The 27,120-nt window shown below is 40.7% G+C and overlaps 1 protein-coding gene across 3 annotated transcripts in view; it reads right to left on the bottom strand.

Moving 5' to 3' along the window:
• The window catches only part of KLHL2 (kelch like family member 2), a 164,558-nt gene extending 149,664 nt beyond the window's left edge, over window positions 1-14,894 (bottom strand). The window contains exons 1-2 of one of the 3 annotated variants that reach the window (XM_055550981.1): window positions 14,646-14,894; window positions 1,305-1,430 (exon numbers count right to left, since the gene is read on the bottom strand). In XM_055550981.1, coding sequence (XP_055406956.1) covers window positions 1,305-1,430; window positions 14,646-14,671 — 152 coding nt within the window. In that variant the 5' untranslated portion in view covers window positions 14,672-14,894. The remainder of the gene's footprint in view (window positions 1-1,304; window positions 1,431-14,645) is intronic. The other 2 variants (XM_055550983.1, XM_055550984.1) reach the window with 2 other exon arrangements.
• Window positions 14,895-27,120: the final 12,226 nt, after the last annotated feature.

Genomic DNA, 27,120 nt, shown 5'->3' with positions numbered 1-27,120 from the left:
CCAGTGGTCATGTATGGATGTGAGAGTTGAACTGTGAAGAAAGCTGAATGCCGAAGAATTGATGTCTTTGAACTGTGGTGTTGGAGAAGACTCTTGAGAGTCCCTTGGGATTGCAAGGAGAGCCAACCAGTCCATTCTAAAGGAGATCAGCCCTGGGATTTCTTTGGAAGGAATGATGCTAAAGCTGAAACTCCAGTACTTTGGCCACCTCATGCGAAGAGTTGACTCATTGGAAAAGACTCTGATGCTGGGAGGGATTGGGGGCAGGAGGAGAAGAGGGGACGACAGAGGATGAGATGGCTGGTTGGCATCACTGACTCGATGGACGTGAGTCTCAGTGAACTCTGGGAGTTGGTGATGGACAGGGAGGCCTGGCGTGCTGCGATTCTTGGGGTCGCAAAGAGTCGGACACGACTGAGCGACTGAACTGAACTGAACTGAACATATTGTACAGCACAGGGAAATACAGTCATTACTCTGTAGACTTTAAATGGAGTATAAACTATAAAACTGTTGAGTGTCTATGTTGTACACCTGAAACTAATAACATAAACCAACCATTCAATTTAGAAAATTTTAATAAAAGTTTTCTTTTCATATGTTTTGCAATGATAAGTTAAAAACCCTAGACTAGCCAATCCAACAGAAATATAATGCAAGTCAGAATTTTCTAGTAATCCCATTTAAAAATAAACAACTGAAATTAATTTAATAAAATTAAGTAGAATTCTATTTAACTCAAAATATCCAATATTATAGAATAATAAAAATCATTTCTAAATGTAGTATTTTTAAAGCTTAATTTTACATTTTTTTTTTGTAATAAGTCTTGAAAATCCATTATGTATTTCCATTTACAGAATATCAAACAGACTAGCCAAATATGACTAGTGGCTACCATATTGGACAGAGCAGCCTTATACCATTCACACTTCTGATAAATTACTTGCTCTTTTCCCTCCTTTAAAAACTTGCAGAAAAAGCTTTAAATGTTCTCTGTAGCAAACAAAGCAATCATGAAGGACAGGGAATATATTCACTATGTGCTATATGCTAAGTTGCTTCAGTCAGTCTGATTCTGTGCAATCCTATGAACTGCAGAATGGCAGGCTCCTCTGACCATGGGATTCTCCAGACAAGAATACTGGAGTGGGTTGCCATTTCCTTATTCAGGGGATCTTCCTGACCCAGGGATTAAACCCACATCTCTTAAGTCTCCTGCAATGGCAGGCAGGTTCTTTACTACTAGCACCACCTGGCTACCCCTATACACAACTGAAAAATAAAAGTATGTTAAATAATACCTTCTTAGTTCATTCATGACTTTAAAAGCTTTCTTCATATGCCAAGGATTCACTGTCACCGGGCAGTGTTTTTCAGTATTATCATCTTTTGAATCGAGAGACTTCTGATGACCCTGATTTGTGCATCTGTTCATAAGAGAAAATAACAAAACACAGAAAAAGATCTTATTAAAGATAGTTTAGTTCAGACTTATCAGGTTACGAGATATAATGATCACACCTCTCCCCCACTTACTTAGAGGAAGTCTCACAGTATATTCCAACACAGGACTAAACGACAATTCAGAACCCTTTCTGATGGTCACTGTGATTTTAACAAAAAAAGTAGGTAATTACCTCCCTGGTGTCAAAACTCTCTCAAAGATGAGCACAGAAAATTCAGTAAAATGGTTCAGCAGATACCTTCAAAAGAAATGCTGAGAAATGATCTTCCCTGTTGGAAATTAACCTGCTTTTTACATTCTGCAGTAGGCCTATTTACAAACCAAGATAGGAACTGGTTCATATTTTATACATATTTCAGAAGCTTAGAATCTGAACTGAACTTTGTTCTCTATTGCAAGGTTATTTACCACATATATATCAGACCTATGTTAATTCTTTACTGAGTACTAACTTATAGGCAGCCTTTGTACTCTATTTTTTTTTCATTGTTTCTTTAATCCTCATAACTCTGTAAGCTAATTACTATTATTATCACTAAAAAACATAAAAAGAGACTGAGGCAGAAAATAATTTGGGCAACTTGGTAAATGGTAGAGCTGGATAAGAGTGTGGCCAGTTTGACTCTCAAGTCCATTCTTTTCACTAATGTTACATACCATTTCCTGCATTAAGCAGTGGATAGTTAATTCCATAGTTATATGGAATTTGTTAAGAGTATAAAGCTATTAGTATGGCTGTGTAAATTATTATTTCAAGATCTGGGAACCAAAAAAATTAACAAATAAAATCAGGGTGCCATTGTGGGGAGGGTTAACCACATATGGACAGACAGAAGGAACTTTTTGAGATGGTTGCACAGATCTAGAAATTTACTAACAATTATAATGGCTGAATTTTACAGTATGTAAATTATAGCTTAATATGTATGTAAATATTAGCTTAATAAAGCTATTAAATAAAAAAATTAGGATACTAAATTAAGCCCCAAAAAATACATTCTTGTATATACATCACACACAGAACAAAAGGCAAACATCATTAGTATTGCACCATTTCTCTTCATGCCACTTCTTTTCCTAACGATAATTCATTCTTTAAATATTATTTTATTACTTCAGCATCTAATTTTTGGCACTATGTACCGAGCACTATTCTAGGCACTAGGCCCTAGGAACCTTTCAATAAACAAAACAAAAATTCCTGTCTTCATGGAATTTGTAGCTGGGGGCGGGGGCGAGGGGGTGGGGGTGGTGGGATAATGATATACACAACAGACCAGTAAACAGCATGTTAGAAAATAAGAACTATGGAAAAAAGAAAATGTGTCGGGTAAAGAGAGTCAGGAATATGGGGGTGATGGAACTTACAGTATTTAACAGGGTGATCAGGGCAGGCTGAATTGAGAACTGAGATTAGAACAAGGACCAGGAGGTGGGAAATGGCCAAGACAGAAGAAATAACTAGAGCAAAAAGGCCACTATGCACCTCATGTGTTCCAGGATGTGAGAGCAGGGCTGGAGAATGGAGCCCAGATTGTGTGTCTACTCCAAGGCCTCGTATATGTGTATGTGTGTGTGTCTACTCCGAGGCCTCATATATGTGTGTGAACACACAGAGGGATGAGTTACACCTGGCCTAAGAGAAAGAGCTAGTAACTCTAGAAGCCAAGAGAGAAAGAGCATCTAGATCTGACAGAGGAAAGTGGGAACACTCCTAATAGTATGAGACATATTCTCATAATGCCATTTCTACCACTACTTCATTAAGACAACAGTAGGAAAAGGGAAAATTATGTAGATACATACAACCTACACAAACTTTCTTACCATGTAACACTGAATACCCACATACGTAGCAAGTTGACGATATTTATATATGCTTCAAGTTTAATTACTTAAGCTTACAACAGAGGGAAAATACAATATTGAGGACTGGCAAAACTATCACATAAGGCCTTTCAATGCTCACAATGGAAACAAAAGCAACTCTGCCATACAAAAAATATCATTAAGAGTCATGAGTATTTATATTTGCTAAGAAATTGGAATTAAAACTTACTGCATTAAAGAATTCACTTTAAAACACATACCATTCAACAACCAATGTCTATATTGCTGTTTTCTTAAAGCTATTTTTAGCTCTTGCTTTTCTAATGTACTCCAGAAACTCTGCAAAGAAAAGATTCTATTCAAAAGCTTAAAGGAATAACACTGCTTCTTTTAAGTATTGTCTGTATTGAAAGTCCCTGTCAAATGAAGAACCCTGCCAGAGGTCTACATTTCTGACACTAAACTCCTTTCCACAATTTTCTAATTCCTATTTGATTTTGTGTCAGATGGTCTCTGGTTCAGAAGCAGAACTGAGTAACAGAAAACAACACAACATGTCTAAAACTACAAATGCAGAAGAGGAACATCCACTAGGAAGCAGTCAAATAGGAGGGAAAGGTTTACCTTTTAAGTTACATTATAAGTGCGGTTGGAGTAGGAAATAACAACCCATTCCAGTATTCTTGCCTGGGAAATTTCCATGGACAGAGGAGCCTGGCAGGCTACAGTCAGTTCAGTTCAGTTGCTCAGTCATGTCCGACTCTTTGCAACCCCATGAATTGCAGCACGCCAGGCTTCCCTGTCCATCACCAACTCCTGGAGTTCATTCAAACTCACGTCCATTGAGTCAGTGATGCCATCCAGCCATCTCATCCTCTGTCACCCCCTTCTCCTCCTGCCCCCAATCCCTCCCAGCATCAGAGGTTTTTCCAATGAGTCAACTCTTTACATGAACTGGCCAAAGTACTAGAGTTTCAGCTTTAGCATCATTCCTTCCAAAGAAATCCCAGGGCTGATCTCCTTCAGAACGGACTGGCTGGATCTCCTTGCAGTCCAAGAGACTCTCAAGAGTCTTCTCCAACACCACAGTTCAAAAGCATCAAATCTTCAGCACTCAGCTTTCTTCACAGTTCAACTCTCACATCCATACATGACCACTGGAAAAACCATAGCCTTGACTAGACAGACATTTGTTGGCAAAGTAATGTCTCTGCTTTTCAATATGCTATCTAGGTTGGTTATAACTTTCCTTCCAAGGAGTAAGCGTCTTTTAATTTCATTGCTGAAGTCACCATCTGCAGTGATTTTGGAGCCCAAAAAAATAAAGTCAATGGGGTCACAAAGAATCGGACACAACTGAGCACACACACAGAAGTGCAGTTACACCTTCTCCCTGCTTCCCTTGAGAAGCAAAGTGCTAACCTTTTCTAGAAAAGCTCCTCACTATGAAAACCTTTAAAGTATCTAAAGGAGATACTTTTTCAAAGTTCTTTCACTTTTAAGTCTTTCCCCCAACTCTACATCCCATAACCAGTGTTAAAATTACCCAGCAGCCTGTTGTTACAACACATACTCCACAGTTGTTGAGGTCTCAAGGGTTTGGATCCCAGAACACTTCTAACAGGCAATCCTGAAGCCTTCCTTCCACGACTAACTCTTCTACAAACTCCCAGTTGTAGGCAAGCTTGGCTTCTCAGACCACCTTTCTAACTCTGCTTAAGAACATACTACTACCAATAACTGATTCTCAGAGAGGAGGCCAATAAAGACTTTTATATGGGTTGTCTCCTTCAAACAGTCAGGATTCCACAATCAAGCAAAGGTTTAAGCCTACTGCAAAAATTTTGAGGAAATCTGTGAAATAACATAGTTTCCTTAGATGCATATTATTTGTTCTGGAATAGCACTTTCCAGGGAGAAGCAAATGGCAACCCACTCCAGTATTCTTGCCTGGAGAATCCCATGGACAGATGAGCCTGGTGGGCTGTTGTCCATAGGGTCGCACAGAATCGGACATGACTGAAGCGACTTAGCGGCAGCAGCAGCCTTTTCCAATGGAGGATGGAGGGGACAGAAGGACTACATGACCCAAGCAATTTTTCTAAACTACACATAATCATCCTTCTTCCTGTGAAGATTCAGGCAAGTCCCTTTTACAGGTCTAAGTATACCAGAATGACAGCATCTCCAGGAATAGAGGTGAAAGGCAGCTATGTATAATTAAAAAAAAGGGGGTGGGGGGGAGTGATGTAATATGCTCCACCACCCACTTACCTCCCACCACAGGACAATCATCTCAGATTGAGAACAAACACATTAGCAAACAGTGGTTGTTTACGCTTTCAAGGTTTTTTTGGTGGAAATAAGGCTGTAAGTCATGTGAGTGATGCAGCTGAAAAATTTAACAGGGGACCAGACATTTTCACATTCAAGACAAACATTCAGCTCCTGGGTGGCCACTATCTTTGCTCTTTCCTTTGCCTGTTCGCCTCAAAAGCTGCAAGATTCCCCTGCCTACAATGTCACCCACCATTACTCACAAATTTCTGCCAAGTTCACGTCAGAAGCTATTGTTTTCAAAGTCACCATCCATGCTGTACCGCTATGAAGCTTGTCCATTACTTTATATCTCTTCTATTTTCTCTGCTGTCTTCTAAGTACACTTGGATTCAGAAGCTGATTACCGTAAGAACACTGCTCCCATAACAAGTCCAGGATATGAGAAGTAGAGACGCAACCGTAACTCTCATTTTAACATACGTTATGCCACCTATAGTTTCCCAACAAAATACCCTCACATCCTTCACCTCACCCAAATAACCACCATGTTACTTAGAGGCTGTAAAAGTGGAAGGCCTTCTCCACCGGAAACATTTTGGTTTGTGGTAGAGTTGTGCTTTCAGATTTTGCAATTAGGTACAGGCAAAAAAACATGCTCTGCAAATTTCCTTCAAGTGCTTAGAATTTAAACTTTTATTAGGTACACACCCAGCAGACTATCCATAATCTATGAACATATGCTCGTATTATCAAATAATGTTAACATCTGCCCTACAGACATCTAAGAACTTGAGTTAGACCTTCAGGACGGAAACTTTTAGAACTGATTATGAAGCATCATGTGATTAAAAAACACCTCCCATCCAGTCACAGCACACCTTACAGACATCATAACAAAGGCACTGAATACATTAGCATAGTAGATACACTGCTAAAAGTTATATTTCCAATTTCCCAGAGCAAGAAAGAAAAAGTCTAGAAAAGCTGACAATGCCCAATTTTACTAAAATGGCTTACCACTTAAAGCAAAGTGCTGACCCTTCTGGAGGACAGAATGGAGGCTTACACACTGCCCTGTACTCCCCCAGGATGTGGTGTGCAAAACACCCACACGATGTGAATGGGACTCTTAGGTGGAGAGGTGAAGGAAGCTCTCAGATCAAATGACAATAAGAGCTGTAAAATGCTCTGCTTCAGTTCAACCTTGCTCCCTCTCCCACTTTCCCTCTTACCTACATGACAAACAAGAGAACAAGCAAGCACTTTTTGTCCCTGACAGTGACTACTACCAGAAAAGTGACCAGGGTAAAAAGCCCTGCCTTCTGCAACATCAGGCTTATTTTAAATAATGTATTAAAAACAATTAACAAAGTTATTGTCAGAGTGGGATATATGTGAGACACTAAAATTGGGAGGAGTTTGATGATCCATTTCAAACATTTCCATGTCTTTTATCACTCATATTTCTGACCTATCTTTTGCGATGTTTCTCATTACCATCACTTGGTTGGTAAGAGGGCAGCAATATGACTTGGCAATTCAGTTGACTGGGCTACATTTTCCAACATTTGACTGAAAAGGCATTAGAAGAGGAGCAACATCAGCTGGAAAACATGAACCACAGTCCTGGCCTGTGCCAGATACTAACCAAGTGACCTTGGATTAGTCACTTAGCCTCTCTGGGCTTTAGACTGTGTACTTAAAAAATAAGGTTTTGTTATTCTACAAATCTGCCTAGTAAACATCATATGAAAGTCGAAGATAGTAATACCTCACCTACAAGCCTCAGGGAGCTGTATATACACTAAACACTATGTGAAAATAAACACATAGTTAAGAAAAATGTTGGGGTTAGAAGCTAAACTAAGCATGAGATATATTTTTAAGAATTTTCTTGGCCTTCCTCATTCTTAATTGTAACACTAAATTAAAACTTACTGACAATACTCCAAACCACACCACCACTGTTAATAAATCAAGCAGGGAAGCACTGCCTAGACACCCACTAATGCCCTATACTAGGCAGAGTGAGGAATACAAAAGATGCCAAACACAGATGCCTTCTTCATTTACCAGCTAAGAGAGGAGGCACTTCAGAAACCACCAGAAAACAACATGAAGTCAGTACACAAGTGCAAGATTATGGGCTACCAATTATAAACAGTATAGGAATTGCAAAGAGGAGCTACAATGAGCTGGAGTAAACATGGAAGACTTTGTGAACAGGACAGAACTCCACCTGGGCCTTCAGTTCAGGTCAGTCGCTCAGTCGTGTCTGATTCTTTGAGACGCCATGAATCACAGCACGCCAGGCTGTCCATTACCAACTGCCCGGAGTTCTCACCCTGTCCATCACCAACTCCCGGAGTTCACCCAACTTAGAGGATTTCTAAGTTGCTTTTCTAAGGAAAATGCTGGAAACTTCTGGCCTATGATAAGGCAGAGTTTACTCTAGGAGGTTAAGGCACAAAATAATTTTGAACATATAAGATAAGCCAAAATGATGGAGGGTTGAGACTTCCTGGCCTCAGTCTTTGCAATACCTGGTTTTGTAAAGTCTTTGACTTGACTCTAGATGTTAGGCGGTCAAAACAGTAGGTGAACTGAAAGGTGATGAGAGACAATCCAGGTATCAAGGGATGAAATCCTGAGTATCATCAGAGTATCAGCAATCAGAATGGACACTTGAAACCAATAATGTACAGTTCCTGGGAGCTGATAAAATGTGGAGGATAATTAAAGAAAGAGAAATCAAAGACCATTTCAAGGCTTTTGGTATCCAGGACCAAAAGAATGATTATTCCATTGAATAAGTGGAGATGTTATAGAGGGAAGTCAATTTGAGAAAAAGATTATGAAAACTCAGTTTTAGACATGCTGAATCTGATGTATGGATAAGTGTACAGTAAGAAGCTTAAAATTCAAAACTGAGGCAAAGATCTAGAGATCAGGCTTAAGATACAGAGCCACAACTTAGTGATAAACAGTTGACTGAAAAGAAGAACTGGCCAAGGTCTGTATCTGTGAGAAACAGTTACTGCCAATGAACAGAAGCCTTCTAAGCCAAAAAAGTGATGAGAGAGAAATTAGAGTCACAGTCTCTCCTCTATTTGATAAGCTTAGGAATTTAACTTAACCCCTGAAAAGTAATGAGATCTACTTAGTAAAAAATCCTCCTGCAATGTGGGAGACCTGGGTTCAATCCCTGGATTGGGAAGATCCCCTGGAGAAGGGAAACGCTACCCACTCCAGTATTCTAGCCTGTAGAATTCCATGGGCTGTATAGTCCATGGGGTTGCAAAGAGTTGGACACGACTGAGCAACTTTCATTTCCACTTCACTTCCACACTTAATAAGGTAGGCTACTGACAATACTAAATAAAATAAAGTAATAAAATTAAGTAAATCTCATTTAACAACCTAAAAACAAGAGCAGGAAACCAAGAAAAAGTAGTGTCAGAGGGAGCAAGGGCTTGTTTTTCAAGACAGGATCAGTGGTCAAAACAATACTGTAGCAAATGCCCACAGCCTGAAATGTGAGAGAGAAAAGCACATAACACAAAGTACTCAGAGCCCCACCTCTGGAGTAATTGTATCATATATTTGTTTACTGTCAGTTTCAACCATGAGGAAAGACTTTTTTTTTCCTGAGATATTTCTTTGGGAACATTTACTGGGTGCTTGGTCACCAAAGGCACCCAATAAATATGGGGGAAAAAAAAAAAAAAAAACCTCCCTCAAGTTGTTGTAGTTTAGCCGCTAAGTCATGTCTGACTTTGCAACCCAATGGATGGTAGCCCACCAGGCTCCTCTGCCTGTGGGATTTCCCAGGCAAGAATGCTGGAGTGGGTTGACATTTCCTTCTCCAGAGGATCTTCCCAACCCAAGGATCAAACCTCCATTGGCAGGCGGATTCTTTACCGCTGAGCCACTAGGGAAGCGTCATAAAACTAAATGTATTCAATTTAAGAAGCATCCTTTAGCCTGAGATTATGTCCTTCTTTGTCTTTGGGGAGAGGCACTAAAATGTTCTTTCTTTTACAAAAAGATGATAGTTGATAACTATAACTTTTTTTTTTAACTTGACAAAACAAAAAACTTAGCAATTCTATGTCGGACTCCAATTTTTTTTTTTAAATTTCTCAGTCAGTTCAGTCGCTCGGTCATGTCTGACTCTTTGTGACCCCATGGACTGCAGCACACCAGACCTCCCTGTCTATCACCAACTCCCAGAGTTTACTCAAACTCATGTCCATTGAGTTGGTAATGCCATCCAACCATCTCATCCTCTGTCGTACCCTTCTCCTCCCACCCTCAATGTTTCCCAGCATCAGGGTCTTTTTCAACTAGTCAGATCTTCACATCAGGTGGTCAAAAGTACTGGAGTTTCAGCTTCAGCATCAGTCCTTCCAATGAATATTCAGGACTGATTTCCTTTCAGATGGACTGGTTAGATCTCCTTGCAGTAAAAGGGACTCAAGAGTCTTCTCCAACACCACAGTTCAAAAGCATCATCTTTCTTTATAGTCCAACTCTCACATACATACATGACTACTGGAAAAACCATAGCTTTGATTGATGGACCTTTACTGGCAAAGTAACATCTCTGCTTTTTAATATGCTGTCTAGGTTGGTCATAACTTCTCTTCCAAGGAGCAAGCATTTCATGGCTGCAGTCACCATCTGCAGTGACTTTCGAGCCCAAAAAATTAAAGTCTGTCACTGTTTCCCCATCTATTTGCCATGATGTGATGAAGCGATCGGACCAGATGCCATCTTAGTTTTCTGAATGTTGAGTTTTAAGTCAATTTTTTCACTCTCCTTTTTCATTTTCATCAAGAGCCTCTTTGCTCTTCTTCACTTTCTGCCATATGGGTGGTGTCATCTGCATATCTGAGGTTATTGGTATTTCTCCCAGCAATCTTGATTCCGGCTTGTGCTTCATTCAGCCCAGCATTTCTCATGATGTACTCTGCATATAAGTTAAATAAGCAGGGTGACAATATACAGCCTTACACATGCCTTTCCCAATTTAGAATCAGTCTGTTGTTCCATGTCCAGTTCTAACTGTTGCTTCCTGACCTGTATAAAGATTTCTCAGGAGGTAGGTAAGGCGGTGTGGTATTCCCATCTCTTTAAGAATGTTCCACAGTTTGTTGTGATCCATACAAAGGCTTTGACATAATCAATAAAGCAGAAATAGATGTTTTTCTGGAACTCTTGTTTTTCAATGATCTAATGGATGTTGGCAATTTGATCTCTGGTTCCTCTGCATTTTCTAAATCCAGCTTGAACATGTGGAAGTTCATGGTTCACGTACTGTAGAAGGCTGGCTTGGAGAATGTTGAGCATTACTTGACTAGCGTGTGAGATGAGTGCTATTGAGCAGTAGTTTGAGCATTCTTTGACATTGCCTTTCTTTAATGGCACCCCACTCCAGTACCCTTGCCTAGAAAATCCCATGGATGGAGGTGCCTGGTAGGCTGCAGTCCATGGGGTCCCTAAGAGTCGGACACGACTGAGCGACTTCACTTTCACTTTCCATTTTCATGCATTGGAGAAGGAAATGGCAACCCACTCCAGTATTCTTGCCTGGAGAATCCCAGGGATGGGGGAGCCTGGTGGGCTGCCGTCTATGGGGTCACACAGAGTTGGACACGACTGAAGCGACTTAGCAGCAGCAGCAGCAGCAGGACTGGAATGAAAACTGACCTTTTCCAGTCCTGTGGCCACTGCTGCGTTTTCCAAATTTGCTGGCATATTGAATGCAGTATTTTCACAGCATCTTCTTTTAGGATTTGAAAAATTTCAGTTAGTGAAGTCCAAAAATATGAGAACCTCTGCTCTAATTCAACTAATTTTCTGGCTTTCCAAATCCCTCAGAATACGGTCAACAAGATGTTAGTCTGCCTATGCTGAACATCTCTAATGTTCAAGAGCTTCCAGTGATGTGGAATCAAGTGAAAAAAGATACAGTTGTATATCTGAGGCATGTTTACTTAGCTTCATGAAGAAAAAGCAAAAAACCAAAGCCTGTAGGGAGAAAGCTAACTTGTGAAAGAGGGCCAGTAGAGAAATGAAGGCCTAGAAAACTTTTTAGTAAGTTCAAAGGGATGCTTCTATGCTATACTCATAGTCTTCCCTCAACTTAGTGATTATGAAAATCTTCACAAAAGTAACTATAAAGGCTAGAAATGTATAAAACACTCCTGAGGTGAGGGGTGATCAGCTTACATTTTTTTTTTTTCACACATCTCAGTACCACCTGAGACAACTCATTTGCTAACCTATATAAATTTTAGTTGAACACTTTTCAGGTTCAATCAGAGGCAAATATCTCATGGTTTTAATATTGCCCAGACCCAAAAATATAACAGAATCTAAAAGACACATATACTCAAGGATGCAAAAAACAACAAACAGAGATATAAAGTCCATGACAATCAACATGAGAATCAAAGAGGATGAGAAGAGCTTGAAGGCAAGGAGTAGAAAGAGGAGAAGGAAAAAAAAAAAAACAACCTAATCTCAACAAGCCCATCTAAAGGAACCAGAGACCTGGATACAGTTGCCTTCAACCTTCCAAGACGTAACAGGCTGAAAAGGAGCAAGGTGGGATTTGAAAATGACACAAAACTGGTTGATAAAAAAAAATCACAAGCAAAAGTATAATACTCAGTGCCAGGTAGAGACAGGCATTTCAAATATTTGGAGAAACAAATATTTGCACAAATAAAAAGACATTCATACAAAGAGGATGTGAGTCCCCGCTTCCAAACACATCATCCAAAGCACATAGGTCCCCATCAACCAACTTTCTTTGCATTTATGCTCAGGCTAAAAATCTAACCTTATGAAAAGCTGAGCCCTCTCAATAACCCACACTGGCCTCCTAGCCCAGTTCTAGCACAGCGAGGCCCAGCAAAGTTCCTTCCCTAAGAATTGTCATTTCTCAAATCCAGCACCCATGAGTCAGTGCCGAAGGAAAAAACAAAGTTATTGGGAGCGGAGGCAAAGAGGCCAAGGGGTGGGAAGAAAAACTATTTTTGATGTACAGAAAGGTAAAAAATACTCCTGCTAAGTCGCTTCAGTCGTGTCCGACTCTATGCAACCCCAAAGACGGCAGCCCACCAGGCTCCCCCGTCCTTGGGATTCTCCAGGCAAGAACACTGGAGTGGGCTGCCATTTCCTTCTCCGATGCAAGAAAGTGAAAAGTGAAAGTGAAGTCGCTCAGTCGTGTCTGACTCCTAGAGACCCCATGGACTGCAGCCTACCAGGCTCCTTTGTCCATGGGATTTGCCAGGCAAGAGTACTGGAGTGGGTTGCCATTGCCTTCTCTAAAAACACTCCAGTTCTGGAATTATAGTATTCCTAGATAGACCAAATGAAAATAAAACCTATTTCTATTTATCATTAAATGAACAGAAATAAATTTCTACCAACTTAAGCCACCAAAGACTGAAAGGAGTTTTTTGGTTTTCTTTAACTTTCTTTCACCCCTGGTTTTCCATTACATCTCAGCCTCTCATTGTTGCAGCACTACTGATGAAGTCTTAATAGCAAAGAACTATGCTGGACACCAAAATTCTGCTTGGTTGATCTGTATTAGATTCAGTTTATCAGTATTTGCACGCACACATTTATTTCATTTTTCATTACTTATATTTAAATGATGTGTAACGTTCTCTTTTCCTCCCTTCAGAGCCTGCCTTCCCACACCTTTTTCTCATCTGCATTCTAAGGTACTCCTTTTCTTTCCTTTAGTTCACTTTGCTTCCGAAGTAAAACAGGGTCTGCAGGGAACTGATATAAACGGGGCAGGTTTACGGCAAATAATACCCTACCTAAGATATCCTCTATACCATGTGTTGTCTACGGTCAGGCAGCAATTCCCTTCATGCCTCTGAGCCTGAGCAGAACTCATGTGCTGACGCTATGCTCACATTGTTGATGCTAACAATCATCATCATGTTTCCTAGAGGTTCAGGAGTGTTCCCAAACCTCCTGAAGAACATGAACAAATCACAAAGCCCTCAAAGCCACAACCATCATCAAGCAACTGAGCTCCTCCTGTTCCTAACAGTCCAGGAATTCAAGAGTCTCAGGTACTCCTTAATCCCCATGACCTGGTTCTACTCAAGCTAAAAATTCTGTAAGGCATTTTTAGAAACTGTAGTTTCAGAATTCTATTAGCTCTCCCAAAAGGACTCAACATCAAACAAACTTCCAGCCCAAAACAAATCTGGCTGACATTCTGCCAAATAGCTATAAAAGGCTGCTGTCGTACAACTGCCCTGAAGTGAAGCTGGCCAAATCTAAATGAAAAATGATAAAGCTCCAAGAATAAGCTGTCATAAAAAGATACATGGTTCCTCAGAAGAAATTGCTGGCGGTTTGAAACGTCAAAGGGCTCTTGTTCCTTTATAAAGATTAAACTAAAGAAAGTAAATCAAACTTGAAATGTTCAAAATTCCTGGGGATTAATAGTCCATTTTTAACAAAATGCTAAAAGAAAAATCTTGTATTCAATAATGCAGTTTCTTCAATGTCTCCCAAGTAACTGTTCAGCTTATTTTGGAAGCAATTTTGTTGCAGGTCTTGAATGTACTTGGGTACCAAGGAAAAGACACCTGTGCCTGGCAGGTCGTACACTACTAATTCGCCCAAGGTGCCAGAGAAACAGAAGATGCTGTGATTTCTGGATACGATTTTCTGCAATGCCAGGTAAAAGAGGTCACATGCCCTGTACAGCCGCGGCTCAGCTTTTTCCGAGCGATGTGCAAGCTCCTCGGACAGAATTTTGCTAGGAATTCGGAGAAACAGGCAAGCTGAGAGGAATTCTTCTCGGCACCGGTGTCTGTACTTTGCAGCTTCCTTTTCCGACGGCCTCGCGCGCATCCTGTGTCTCCATTCCGCCGATACTCGGCCCTCCCTGGGCTCCAGCTAGCCAGTAGAGGACCCTCCCTACAGCCCCTCGCGGCGACACCCCTCCCGCGGGTCAGCTGGGTTCCGCCTGCCGCCCGGCCCGGCCGCTGCGGCCCCGCCCGCTGCCCTTCCGCTCACTCACGCGGGAGGCCGCGGCGGCGTCTCCATGGCGGCTCCTCTCGGGCTTCAGCTCTACGGCGCCCGCCGCCGCCAGCACCATTCCAGCTGCGGACGCCTGCCCCGCCCGCCCGTCGCGCCGCGTCCCATCCGCCCGGGCGTCAGCCCACCGCCGCCCCGCACCCGCGCCTGCACCGGCACCCGCTCCAGAAGCGGCCCCGCTAGCCGGCCCAGCTCTGCAGCCGCACTTCTCGGGCGCTCTCCGCCTGCCGGCGATGCTGGGGGCGGAGCGGCAGGAGGGCACTTCCGGGTGTGACGCGCCCTCGAGACCCCGCCCCGCCTCTTCCTGCCGCCGCCGAGTGGGTTCCCAGGGTGGGTTCGCCCGCCCGAACCCTTGAGCGGGAGACGTGAGGGCGGGGTCTGGCCGGAAAGCGCGTGGTCCCGGCGTTTGGCGTTTCTGACTGCCCCGCTTCACAGGCGCGTTTGATTTGTCCTCTCGCAGTTTGCCTCCAGGGAGGCGGGAGGAGTGGGCGTAGCCGATCCTTCCTTTACAGATAGTGAAACTGAGGCAAGAAGAAATGTCTCGCCTGTCCAGAGTCCCAAGCAGAAACTGGAGCCTCCCTTCTCAGGCTGTGATCCCCTCGTTGCACTTACTGGGAGAGATCTGCAGCACTGTAATGGGATGCAGAGAAAAATTAGGTATCCGTGCCCGCGCACCTGCCTGCCATGAAAATACCGAATAGTCAGGTGAGGAGACCGAAATGGTGGTCAAGGAGTGAAGTCGCTCAGTCGTGTCCGAGTTCTTTGCGATCCCATGGATTGTAGTCTACCAAGCTTCTCTGTCCATGGGATTTTCCAGGCAAGAGTACTGGAGTGGGTTGCCATTTCCTTCTCCAGGGGATCTTCCTGACCCAGGGATCGAACCCAGGTCTCCTGCGTTGCAGGCAGACGTTTTACCCTCTGAGCCACCAGGGAAAGGCCTCTCAAAATATGTCATATAGAAGAGATGGAAGAAAGCGAATCTTGAGAAAGCGAATCAAAGAATGCTCAGGGCAGAGGGAAGAGCAGTGCAAAGACTCCTGGACCTTGAAGAAATGAAACAGTACAGTGCAGCTGATGTTTCCCCCAAATATGCCGCGGTGCAGTGGTAGGATCTGGGAACTTGTTAGAAAGGAAAATTCTCGAGGCCCATTTCAGATCTGAATCAGAAGTTCTGAGGATGAAGACCAGCAGCCTGTGCTGTGACAAGCCTTCCAGAGGATACTAAAGGTTTAAGGACCTCTGTGGTATCTGAAGCAGTCAGGACAGGAGACCGTGGAAGGAGATGGTGTCCCATGTGTAGTGACAGATCAAATAGGCCTGGTAGGCCTTTGAACTCCACTCCAGTACTCTTGCCTGGAGAATCCCATGGACGGAGGAGCCTGGTAGGCTACAGTCCATGGGGTCGCTAGGAGTCGGACACGACTGAGCGACTTCACTTTCACGCATTGGAGAAGGAAATGGCAACCCACTCCAGTATTTTTGCCTGGAGAATCCCAGGGACAGAGGAGCCTGTTGGGCTGCCGTCTATGGGGTCGCACAGAGTCGGACAGACTGACGCGACTTAGCAGCAGCAGCAGCAGCAGGCCTTTGAAAAGATTTCAGCTTTTATTGAAAAGAGAAATAAATGCTGTGAGCAAGGTGATCTGATCACTAAAAGGATGACTTTGCTGGGATTTGTTTTAAAATCCTCCACCAAAAAAGGGAGGATAGGGAATGGAAGAAAGAAGATGGCAAAAATGTTAAATTTTGTTGCTGAGTGATGAGTGCACAGGGTTAGTCATTTATGTGTAAGCTGAATCTTCTGTTGCTATATGAGCCACAGATGCAAGAAAGCAAACAAAAAATTACCTGCTGGGATGATCAAAGTGATAGAAGTTTATAGATTCTGATTTTTCTGAAAATATAAAGCAGATCAGAATTACTGATAGATTAAACATGAATATAAGAGAGCAGAGTGAAAGATGATCTCAAGTTTTGGTCTGGGCTCTTGGGAGAGTGGAGTTGACATTTACTGAGATTGAGAAATAAAGAAGAAACAGATTTTCTATTAAGTATCCATGTGTAGATAGGTGTAGACATTTAGATATCTGGAGTGGACATAACTGTGGGCATTGTCACCATATAGATGGTGTTTAAGGTCTGATTAAGATCAACTATATAATATAACTAGAGAAAAGAAAAGACCAAAGAGTGAACCTGGTGCCCTCCAACACTAAAACAATAAGATAAGGAGGATTTAGCAAAGGAAACAGAAAAGGGAGCAGTACTGAAGTAGGAGTAATATCTTGGTAACCTACTGATATGTGCTAGGAAAACACTGTATCTAGTAGAGCTCACCCCTCAGTAACTTGGTGGCATTGTTGACCCACCATGAGGAGGGCATACATAATTGAGTTATTTCTCTAGTGTTAGTAATGGTTTTCTTCAGATCTAAAATAAAACGTCCTGCTTTATAAGGTCATTGTAAGAATTAAAATAATCTATTTTAAGTATATGGCACTGTATATAATGGAATCACTTCCTAAATGTTCATTGCTATCATTCGTTTCAGTTCAGTAGCTCAGTCCTGTCTGACTCTTTGGGAGCCCATGGATTGCAGCACGCCAGGCTTCCCTGTCCATCACCAACTCCCGGAGCTTGCTCAAACTCATGTCCATCAAGTTGGTGATGCCATCCAACCATCTCATCCTCTGTTGTCCCCTTCTCCTCCCACCTTCAGTCTTTCCCAGCATCAGGGTCTTTTCTAAGGAGTCAGTTCTTCACATCAGACGGCCAAAGCATTGGAGCTTCAGCTTTAGCATCAGTCGTTCCAATGAATATTCAGGACTGATTTCCTTTAGGATGGACTGGTTAGATCTCCTTGCAGTCCAAGAGACTCTCAAGAGTCTTTTCCAACACCACAGTTCAAAAGCATCAATTTTTCAGCATTCAACTTTCTTTATGGTCCAACTCTCACATCCATACATGACTACTGGAAAAAACCATAGCCTTGACTAGACGAACCTATGTCAGCAAAGTAATGTCTCTGCTATTTAATACACTGTCTAGGTTTGTCATATCTTTTCTTTCAAGGAGCAAGCATCGTTTAATTTCAAGGCTGCAGTCAGGATCTGCAGTGATTTTGTAGCCCAAGAAAATAATGTCTGTCACTGTTTCCATTGTTTCCCCATCTATTTGCCATGAAGTGATGGGACCAGATGCCATGATCTTAGTTTTGTGAATATTGAGTTTTAAGCCAGCTTTTTCACTTTCCTCTTTCACTTTCATCAAAAGGCTTTTTAATTCCTCTTCACTCTCTGCCATAAGGGTGATGTCATCTGCACATCTGAGGTTATTGATATTTCTCCTGGAAATCTTGATTCCAGCTTGTACTTCATCCAGTCCAGCATTTCGCATTACATACTCTGCATATAAGTTAAATAAGCAGGGTGACAATATACAGCCTTGTCGTACTCCTTTCCCAATTTGGAACCAGTCTGTTGTTCCATGTCCAGTTCTAACTGTTGCTTCCTGACCTACATACAGATTTCTCAGGAGGCAGGTCAGGTGGTCTGGTATTCCCATCTCTTTAAGAATGTTCCACAGTTTTTTGTGATCCACACAGTCAAAGGCTTTGGCCTAGTCAATAAAGCAGAAGTAGATGTTTTCCTGAAATCCTCTTGCTTTTTCTATGATCCAGTGAATGTTGGCAATTTGATGTCTGGTTCCTCTGCCTCTTCTAAATCCAGCTTGAACATCTGGAAGTTCTCAGTTCATGTACTGTTGACACCTATCTTGGAGAATTTTCAGCATTACTTTGCTGGTGTGTGAGATGAGTGCAACTGTGTATTAGTTTGAACATTCTTTAGCTATCATTGCTATCATTAGTTCTACACATTTACGTGACTATCAGTTATACTTGATTCAGTTGGGAACTGAGGTTAAGTGCTAGACCCAAGAGATACATACTAACTTAGATTTGATCAAACCTTTGGTCTGACTTTTTTCTTCTACATGCAAGTAGAGTGAACAGGACTGTTTAATCAGCCATTTTAGGATCTGTCTCAGGACAAAACAAAAACATAAAGTTCTTCTAATGCTTGTGTGTCTTCCCACCAAAATAATGTTATAGGTACAAGTAAATACTGAAAAGTGAGGCTATATCTATCTGACAAGTGAGCACACAACTCCAAACCATAGCCAGTTTCACATCCTCCCCTGGATTATGTCTGGTACAATTCTGTTTAGTCCAGTACAATTTTATGGTTCTTAAGGGATCCAATTCAGATAGCATGTGAAATGTTTACTCAAACCTTTTCTTTTTCACACCCATCCCTAAATTCATAGGCTTGAGAAAGAGTACTTTTTTTTTTTTTATTCTCAAGCTTGCTAAGAGTTAAAGATCAGCCCACATGCTCTAGTACTCCTAGTGTGATGGTCATTGTGCATTTGAAGATGGTCCATTTTCCTAATTCAATTCTCTGCCCTGACTCCACTCCCTGCAGAGAAGAGAAAGAACCAGGTCCACAGCTCAATATCTCATCTGTGAGTCTTGAAGCAATTTGAAAATTTGTTAGTTTATACTGAACCTTTGTTGTTTTCTGAAAAGACAAAAGTGATAGGACCTTTGGCTTTCAGGCATAAGCATACCTGTTTAAGAAAAGTAGCAATTTATGAGCCCAGTTTCCATTTTCATCTTTGTATGGGACAAGTAACTGCACAAAACTGGTCCTTGGACAGATACAGTCTCAACAGTTAACCTCATCTCACCAAACACAAGAAAAACAAACAAACCTTGGCAAGATGGGCTCAAATTCATCTGTCGGGGAGAGGGGGGAGACTTTTATTATGTCTTCCTTTATATGTCAGTTTCACCATTTTCTGAAGTAAAAGATTATGAGGCCACCAAAGACTTCCAAATGCTTTGGAAGAAACTTTAAAACTCTTAGAGGAAAACATAGGCAGAATACTTGATGACATAAATCAAAGCAAGATCCTCTATGATCAACCTCCTAGAGTAATGGAAATAAAAATGAAAGTAAACAAGTGGGACCTAATTAAACTTAAAAGCTTTTGTGAAGCAAAGGAAAATATAAACAAGGTGAAAAGACAACCCTCAGAATGGGAGAAAATAATAGCAAATGAAACAACTGACAAAGGATTAATTTCTAAAATATACAAGCAGCTCATATAACTCAATACCAGAAAAACAAGAAACCCAATAAAAAAAGTGAGAAAAAGACCTAAATAGTCATTTCTCCAAAGAAGACATACAGACGGCTAACAAACACATAAAAAGATGCTCAACATCACTCATTATTAGAGAAATGCAAATAAAAACTACAGTGAGATATCATCTCACACCAGAGAGAATGGCCATTGCCAAAAAGTCTACAAATGATAAATGCTGGAGAGGGTGTGGAGGAAAGGGAACCCTCTTGCACTGTTGGTGGGAATGTAAATTGATACAGCCACTATGGAAGACGGTATGGAGATGCCTTAGAAAACTAGAAATAAAACCACCATATGACCCAGTAATCCCACTCCTAGGCATATACCTTGAGGAAACCAGAATTGAAAGAGACACTTGTACCCCAATGTTCACTTCAGGACTATTTACAATAGCTAGAACATGGAAGCAACCTAGATGTCCATCGACAGATGAATGGATAAGGAAGTTGTGGTACGCATACACAATGGAATATTCAGTTCAGTTCAGTTGCTCAGTCGTGTCCAACTCTTTGCAACCCCATGAATCGCAGAACGCCAGGCCTCCCTGTCCATCACCAACTCATCCATAAAAAGGAATGCATTTGAGTCAGTTCTAATGAGGTGGATGAACCTAGAGCCTATTATACAGAGTGAAGTAAGTCAGAAAGAGAAAGATAAATATCATATACTAAAGCATATATATGGAATCTAGAAAGATGGTACCGAAGAATTATTTTTGGGGCAGCAATGGAGAAACGGACATAGAGAACAGACTTATGGACATGGGGAGAGGGGAGGAGAGGGTGAGATGTATGGAAAGAGTAACCTGGAAACCTACATTACCATAAGTAAAATAGATAGCCAACGGGAATTTGCTGCATGTCTCAGGGAACTCAAACAGGGGCTCTGTATCAACCTAGAGGGGTGGCATGGGGAGGGAAATGGGAGTGAGGCTCAAAAGGGAGGGGACATGTATACGTATAACTGATTCGTATTGAGGTTTGACAGAAAACAAAATTGTAAACCTATTATCCTTCAATTAAAACATAAATAAAATTTATTTTTTTAAAAAAGGCCAAGACCACCAAAGACTTCCTATCTCCATTTCCATTGGCATAAGAACTAATTGGACATGCTGAAGTGTTTGACTCCCTTCTCAGGTTATTAGCTCCAACCATCTACCAGTTTTTATTGAGATGAGCTCTTGACTCCCCCACAGAGGGATGAGATCTTATCAATATAGAAGTCTATTCACTTATTATACTGTTGAAATAGAACAGTTGCTGTATTAGTAACCATTACCTAAAGTGAATGGAAGTAATTAGAATATACCACTGGTAAATATGCCAGCAAATTTGGAAAACTCACCAGTGGCCACAGGACTGGAAAAGATCAGTTATCATTCCAATCCCAAAGAAAGGCAATGCCAAAGAATGCTCAAACTACCGCACAGTTGCACTCATCAAACATGCTAGTAAACTAATGCTGAGAATTCTACAAGCCAGGCTTCAGCAGTACGTGAACTGTGAACTTCCAGATGCTCAAGCTTCTTTTAGAAAAGGCAGAGGAACCAGAGACCAAATTGCCAACATCCACTGGATCATGAAAAAAGGAAGAGAGTTCCAGAAAAACATCTATTTCTGCTTTATTGACTATGCCAAAGCCTTTGACTGTGTGGATCGCAAGAAATTGTGGAAAATTCTGAAAGAGATGGGAATACCAGACCACTTGACCTGCCTCTTGAGAAACCTATATGCAGGTGAGGAAGAAACAGTTAGAACTGGACATGGAACAACAGACTGGTTCCAAATAGGAAAAGGAGTATGTCAGGGCTGTATATTGTCACCCTGCTTATTTAACTTCTGTGCAGAGTACATCATGAGAAACACTGGGCTGGCAGAAGCACAAGCTGGAATCAAGACTGCTGGGAGAAATATCAATAACCTCAGATATGCAGATGACACCACCTTTATGGCAGAAAGTGAAGAGGAACTAAAAAGCCTCTTGATGAAAGTGAAAGAAGAGAGTGAAAAAGTTGGCTTAAAACTCAACATTCAGAAAACTAAGATCATAGCATCTGGTCCCATCACTTCATGGGAAATGGAGAAACAGTGGAAACAGTGTCAGACTTTATTTTGGGGGGCTCCAAAATCACTGCAGATGGTGATTTCAGCCATGAAATTAAAAGACGCTTACTCCTTGGAAGAAAAGTTATATCCAACCTAGATAGCATATTCAAAAACAGAGACATTACTTTGCCAACAAAGGTCCATCTAGTCAAGGCTATGATTTTTCCAGTGGTCATGTATGGATGTGAGAGTTGGACTGTGAAGAAAGCTGTGTGCCAAAGAATTGAAGCTTTTGAACTGTGGTGTTGGAGAAGACTCTTGAGAGTCCCTTGGACTGCAAGGAGATCCAACCAGTCCATTCTAAAGGAGATCAGTCCTGGTGTTCTTTGGAAGAAATGACGCTAAAGGTGAAACTCCAGTACTTTGGCCATCTCATGAGAAGAGTTGACTCATTGGAAAAGACCCTGATGCTGGGAGGGATTGGGGGCAGGAGGAGAAGGGGACAACAGAGGATGAGATGGCTGGATGGCATCACTGACTCGATGGACGTGAGTTTGAGTGAACTTTGACAGTTGGTAATGGACAGGGAGGCTTGGTGTGCTGCAATTCATGGGGTTGCAAAGAGTCGGACACGACTGAGTGATTGAACTGAACTGAACTGAACTGAAAGTGAAAAAATTGGTTAGTCATGTGTGACTCTGTGACCTCATGGGCTGGCTCTATAGTCCGTGGAATTCTCCAGGTCAGAATCCTGGAGTGGGTAGCCTCTCCCTTATCCAGGGGATGTTTCCATCCCAGAGGTTGAACCCGGGTCTCCTTCACTGCAGGCAGATTCTTTACCAGCTGAGCCACAGATGCAACCACCCAGAGGAACAAGTCTGCGACACTAGCTGTTAAGTCAAATCAGATGGTTCAGTGGAACTAATCACATGACGTGGCAAGCACAAATGTCACATGGCAAGAATCTGGAAGCGAAGAATTGCTCCTGTAAAGACTTAATTTCACCAAAGGATATAAAACAGTAAGAGTCCTTGTAATTCCTACCAATGTAAAGGTAGCAAGATGAAAAGCATCACTTATTCAAAACTGATATTAGGGAATTCCCTGGTGATCCAGTGGTTAGGACTGGGTTCAATCCCTGGTCAGGGAATCAAGATCCCACAAGCCACATGGACAGAAACAAACAAACAAAAGGCATATTAAAGAAGATGGAGACATTCTAAAAAGTCTTATTTTTTATCCTAAAGGGTTAGTCTAAAATGCATTACTTGAGTTGCTTTTCTAATTTTAAATCAGGGTTTTGCTTTTACTCTTTTGATTTGGAAGCAGCTTAGTGTACAGAATATATTATGAGGCATTTCAAGTTATTCTTGTCAGACTTTGCTATATTGCAAATGGATTTTTCAATACATGAAGGTATTTATTACATGCTTTGTGGTGTTAAATGGGGGTAATGTTAGTCTGCTCGAGACCAGTAGAAAATCTTTAATTGAAGGAATCTTTCATTGCTATGAGTCCAGTTTATTCTACAAATGTCACTTCCTTGTTTTTGTAATATTTAGGATACAAATCTTACTTCCAGCACAGCACACCTGCCCGTTATCCTGTATCAGACATTCCTGGAAAAATGAAAGCAAATTGTTTGCTGTAAAGTACAGGAAATATCCCCAAATAGACTTCACACTAATGTATATCGGGTAAGAAGTTTCTCTGCACTTTTTTAAGAAAAGGAAATTTGCTTAATCTATTTTTACTTGTATATAGTTATATGGTATCTATTTATATAGACTGGTGATGTAATACCTCATTATAGAATTACCCAGGACTAAACATCATAAAGTCACCTAGTCAAAGCTATGGTTTTTCCAGTAGTCATGTATGGTTGTGAAGTTGGACCATAAAGAAAGCTGAGCACCACAGAATTGATGCTTTTGAACTGTGGTGTTGGAGAAGACTCACAAGCCCCTTGAACTACAAGGAGATCAAACTTGATCCTAAAAGAAATCAGTCCTGAATATTCATTGGAAGGACTGATGCTGAAGTTGAAGCTCCAATACTTTGGTTGCCTGATGCAAAGAACTGACCCATTAGAAAAGATCCTGATGGTGGGAAAGATTGAAGGCAGGAGGAGAAGAGGACAACAGAGGATGAGATAGTTGGAAGGGATCTCTGACTTGATGGACAAGAGTCTGAGCAAGCTCCGAGAGTTGGTGATGGACAGGGAAGCCTGGCATGCTGCAGTCCGTGGGGTTGCAAAGAGCCGGACACAACTGATCAACTGAACTGAACTGAAACACCACAAACCTCCTTCTACACAGTCAGCAATGCTGGAAGAAGAAAAAGCAAGTAAAAGCACTTCACAAATTATACAAAGCATTATGAGCTTGGTGTCATTAATCTCAAGTTATATACACACACATACTCTTCTACACACAGTTTCTGTTTGTCCATCACTTATAACTGTTAATAGCATGGAGCCTAAGCTAAATTGTGAAATAAGAGGTATTTTTGCCATTCACCTTTTCTCCAGTGTTCCTTTTTTTCCTTTTGGCATCCGTATATCTATCACTTGTGACCCTCACCATCTGCAGGACTCTACTATCTTCTCTTCATTCCTAATCAAACTTCGAAGTTATCTAGTATCACTTAGAATGATTAGTGGATTACACTATAACACAAAGGGGTAATATTGGTATTGTTTCATATTGCTATTATTTTAGCCAAATGATATGCTATCCCCTAGTCTTATTCCTCCTAGAATGCTTTCCAGTGCATTCTACATTATTTCAATAACAACATTTTTGACAATAAAGTGTATGTCCTTTTCATTAATAGAGGTATTTCTGTATAACATTGTCAAAGGAATGCTTTAATAAAGGACCACTCTGAGAGAGAGGAAAAAATATTCTTCTTAAACTCTAGACCTTTTTGAGACCAAATCTCTAAGAACCTGTATTTTATTGTTGTTGTTGTTCAATTTGTTCATATGGTAATGTGAAAAGAAAAGTCTTGAGTTTCCACATAAATCCTAAAATTTGAGCTTAGCCCAAGTCTTGGAATTATTTTTGCAAGTAAAGATCCTTTGCCAAGAAATCCTTTTTCATTCTTAATCTGGTACTAGTCAGCTTCTGGATGCAGAGAAGCATGTTTAATGCAGGATCTAAGTAGTTAGTCAATTCCTGAGGCATCCATATTTCTTCATTTTTCTTCTTAAGATCTTGGTAAGGATCCAACCCAAGGAACAGAATTGAATCCATGCTGCATGTATATGAGAACTATTCTTCATTGAACTAAAAATGAACCTAAGGTGCCAGTTTGAAGTCTTTGTAAAAGCCAACTAGAATTAAGTCAAGAGAAAAATATTCCTAGTCATATTTTCTGAGGCAAAATGATTCAGGCAATCTTATGTATTATATCAACTTATTTTCTATGCAAGTCAGGGGAGATACTGATGACCTGTTTTAAACTTCAGCTACCTCTGCACCAGTACTCTCTAAATTCCTTTCCTGTTTTATGTTTCCCCAAAACTGTTACTGCCACTGGATAAACTATGTGTTCTACTTTTTTTTTTTTTTCATTTATTGCCTAACTTCTCCGTTGGAATGTACTATCTATGAAAGCATGGATTTTATCTTCTTAGTCATTGCTAAACCCACAGGGCCTAGAAGAGTACTGCAAATACTATGTCCACAGCAATACTGTTGGATGGACAAACTGGCATGGTTGTGTACACCAACCAAAAAGTTTACCTCCAAAAATATACATTTTAACTCAAGTTCATGCAATGTGCATTTTAACAGCTATAAACTACATGTATGTGTTAGTTTTCTTTTTACTTTTGGAAGCATAAAATCAGTGCTCCCTGGAAATAAGGAAAGTGAAAGTGAGAACTATTCTCACTCAGTCCTGTCTCTATATAGGTTGGCATCCCAGTGTTGCTTACTTAACTTTTAAGTTTTAAAGTTGTGCAAATAATACATGGTTACATTCTTATAGTTAAAATTCAAACCATAAAGTGAAAGTATCCATCTACCTCTCCTCAAATCTTCTATGTAAACAGAGATTACACATATTAACAATTTTATGTATCTTTTCAAACATTTTTCAACACAGTTACATACATGTGTGGTACATATAAAAATACATGGGTTTGTATTTGTTTGCTTCACATAGGTGGAATCATGCTGTGTGGTACCATTTAGCCTGTTAGCACCTGCTAAGGAAACCTTACTGCCAATTTGCTGTAGCTTTGGGACCCAGGCAGGGGGAGCTGAGCTGCCAGCTGCCAGTGCATCCAGGATTTTAACTGATGCTAATTTCAAGCATCAGTGAACAGGAAGATTGTGAACATCAGAAGTTTGGCTGATGAATCAAATAGTACCCTGCCAGATAAACACTCCATTGCATCTTAGTACCACAGATAATTTTCTCCTCTTCTCTCACCAAAGCAAACATACTCTTTTGGAAATTTTATTTTTACTGTAATCCTGAGGGAGCAAGATTCAAAGTCACTACTTCCCCAGTAAAAATTAGTTTTTAAAAATTAGATTTACATTTCCAGAAATCTTTAGTGTTTCTAGATTCTCTATTTCTTTTTTCACATCTTTTGTTTCAATCTGTAATTTTTCTCTCCATATTTTTTCATCCCATTACATCATCTAAAAAGAAGGCTTTCTCTTTCAAATTCAGGATGTGAGGAAGGTCTTGAAGAGATGAATTTGGTGAATATCTGTTCATTTTATGTTGCTCAAGAGCCACTGAAATTTTTTTATTTTGTGTTTTGGTTCCTGATTAAACTTCCCTAAAACTCTAGTAATAACATGCCTATTTATAATGTTTACTTTAAAGCATATTTAAATATTGCAGTAACATGCATTTTATTTAGCACAATCTACTTTTAAAGTTCTAACTGTAAGAAGCTATATATGTTCATAATTACAGTTTATTTGAATGTGTAGTATTTTGGGAACAGTGAAGTACCATATTTTGGGGAGGTGGAATGAAAATAATTTATGTATTTTTAAATGAACTAAGGTTTTTTTAATGTTCACTGTTTAGAGTAATTTTAAAATTCATTATTTCTATTTTATATCATAATCTGTGAATTAAAACATCTTTGTACAATAGAATCTCACTAATGTGGTTTTCAAAATCCATGTCATATGGCCACCACTAACTACTTTGTAATTGTTGTGATTA

This window comes from Bubalus kerabau, chromosome 16 (assembly GCF_029407905.1).
Source record: "Bubalus kerabau isolate K-KA32 ecotype Philippines breed swamp buffalo chromosome 16, PCC_UOA_SB_1v2, whole genome shotgun sequence".
Lineage (NCBI taxonomy): Eukaryota > Metazoa > Chordata > Mammalia > Artiodactyla > Bovidae > Bubalus > Bubalus kerabau.
Note: the sequence above shows the minus strand (reverse complement) of the source record. Positions and strands in the feature narration are given on the sequence as shown.